The 2,500-nt window shown below is 49.6% G+C and overlaps 1 protein-coding gene across 1 annotated transcript in view; it reads left to right on the top strand.

Moving 5' to 3' along the window:
- Positions 1–2,500, top strand: part of LOC138862443 (uncharacterized) — a 15,379-nt gene that overhangs the window by 2,434 nt on the left and 10,445 nt on the right. Inside the window, exon 3 of the mRNA XM_070124840.1 lies at positions 257–392. Coding sequence (XP_069980941.1) covers positions 257–392 — 136 coding nt within the window. The remainder of the gene's footprint in view (positions 1–256; positions 393–2,500) is intronic.

Raw genomic sequence — 2,500 nt, 5'->3', positions numbered from 1 at the left:
TACCCACCACATACCCACACTCAAATCCTTTCATTTCTCACCCTACATACCCACACTCAAACCCCCTCACTTCTCACCCTACATACCCACCACATACCCACACCCAAACATTCTCATTCCTCACCCTACATTCCCACTACATACCCTCACTTCTCACCCTCCACACCCACCGCATACCCTCACTTCTCACCCTCCACACCCACCGCATACCCACGCCCACACGCTCATCTCCCTCTCTCCCTCTTTCCTCCCCCAGTTATACGGCACCAACGGCCATGAGGTGGTGGTGCTGGAGCGAGTGGGGTTGGCCAGCGCCGGAGTCTACAAGTGTGAGGTGATGGCGGACATGAACTTCAGGACAGAGTTCCAGCAGGCGAACATGACGGTCATATGTGAGTGAGGGGGGGACAGGGGGGTTGGGGGGGGGTTGGTGAGGGGGGACAGGGGGGTGGGGGGTTGTGGGGGTGGGAACAGGGGGGGGGGGGGGGGTTGTGAGTGAGGGAACAGGAGGGGGTGGGGGCTTGTGGGTGTCTTTGGGGTTGGTTGTGGATGTGGGAACAAGAGGGGATGGGGGTGGTTGTGGGTGAGGGAATAGGAGGGGATGGGAGGGTTGTGGGTGGCTTTTGGGGTTGGTTGTAGTTGTGGCTTTGTAGGTGTGAGGGTTGGTTGTGGGTGAGGGAACAGGAGGGGGTGGGTTGTGGGTGTCTTTTGGGGTTGGTTGTGGGTTGGTTGTGAGTGAGGGAACAGGAGGGGTGGGTTGTGGGTGTCTTTTGGGGTTGGTTGTGGGTTGGTTGTGAGTGAGGGAACAGGAGGGGGTGGGTTGTGGGTGTCTTTTGGGGTTGGTTGTGGGTTGGTTGTGAGTGAGGGAACAGGAGGGGTGGGTGGCATCCGGGGTTGGTTGTGGGTGCCTTTTGGGGTTGGTTGTGGGTGAGGGTTTTAGGTTTGTGGGTTGGTTGTGAGTGAGGGGACAGGAGGGGGTGGGTGGGATTAGGAGGTGGTTGTGGGTGTCTTTTGGGGGTGGTTGCGGGTGAGGGAACAGGAGGGGGTGGGTAGCATCCGGGGGTGGTTGTGGGTCTCTTTTGGGGTTGGTTGTGAGTGAGGGTTGGTTGTGAGTGAGGGAACAGGAGGAGGTGGGTGGCATCCGGGGGTGGTTGTGGGTGTCTTTTGGGGTTGGTTGTGGGTGTGGGTTTTAGGTTTTTGGGTTGGTTGTGAGTGAGTGGAACAGGAGGCTGTGGGTGTGGGGTTGTGGGCGGGGGTTGGGTTGGCTGTGGGTTGGATTCGGTTTGTGGGTTGGTTGTGAGTGAGGGAACAGGAGGGTGTGGGTGGGTTGTGGGTATGGACTGGGTTGGTTGCGTTGTATGTATATTTTATACGTAGATATAGGTAGATAGATAGATATTTTATATGTAGATATAGGTAGATAGATAGATATTTTATATGTAGGTATAGGTAGATAAATAGACTGGTATATCATGTTTATCTATGAATGTATCATCAAAGAATGACACAGTACTTAATCGTGAGAGAAAAAAAAAACTAAATCCAGAAAGCAAAAAAAAATATTGAGACCCAACAGGTTCATAATCTTTATTCATAATATTTATTCTTTATTCATAAAATTTATAGGTTCATCATATTTATTTTATTTATTTATAAATATTTATTTAAATAATTCATAATCCTCCTAAATGTTAAAAAAATAACTTCTAAATATATTACCATCCTCAGAAGATACAATAACCATGTGTGTTGTGCATGGGTGTACCTTTGTGTGTTTGTGGAGCATTCTTATCAGGCGGCAAAGGCAGTGTTGGTTGGTGATTGTAGACATGAATTGTTTTGATATCAGTTTGAGAACTAATGTTAGGAGAAACGCACTCGTAATAGTGATAAGAGAGAGAGAGAGGGAGGGAGAGAGAGAGAGAGAGAGAGAGAGAGAGAGAGAGAGAGAGAGAGAGAGAGAGAGAGAGAGAGAGAGAGAGAGAGAGAGAGAGAGAGAGAGAGAGTGAGTGAGTGAGTGAGAGAGAGAGAGAGACAGAGAGAGAAACAGAGACAGAGAGAGAGAGAGAGAGAGCGAGAGAGAGAGAATGAGATATAGAGAGGAGACGAAGAAGAAGAAGAGAGAGAGAGAGAGAATGAGATATAGAGAGGAGACGAAGAAGAAGAGAGAGAGAGAGCGCGCGCCAGAGAGACAGACAGAGAGAGAGAGAGAGGGAGAGAGAGAGAATGAGAGAGACAGAGAGAAGAAGAAGAAGAAGAAGAGAGAAAGAGAGAGAGCGAAAGACAGAGAGCAGAGGAGAGAGAGAGAGAGAGAGAGAGAGAGAGAGAGAGAGAGAGAGAGAGCGAAAGACAGAGACAGAGAGCATAAGAGATAGAGAGAGAGAGCGAAAGACAGAGACAGAGAGCAGAAGAGAGAGAGAGAGAGAGAGAGAGAGAGAGAGAGAGAGAGAGAGAGAGAGAGAGAGAGAGAGAGAGAGAGAGAGAGAGAGAGAGAGAGAGA

Source organism: Penaeus vannamei, chromosome 8 (genome assembly GCF_042767895.1).
Source record: "Penaeus vannamei isolate JL-2024 chromosome 8, ASM4276789v1, whole genome shotgun sequence".
Taxonomy (NCBI): Eukaryota; Metazoa; Arthropoda; class Malacostraca; order Decapoda; family Penaeidae; genus Penaeus; species Penaeus vannamei.
This window is presented reverse-complemented; position numbering and strand designations above follow the sequence as displayed.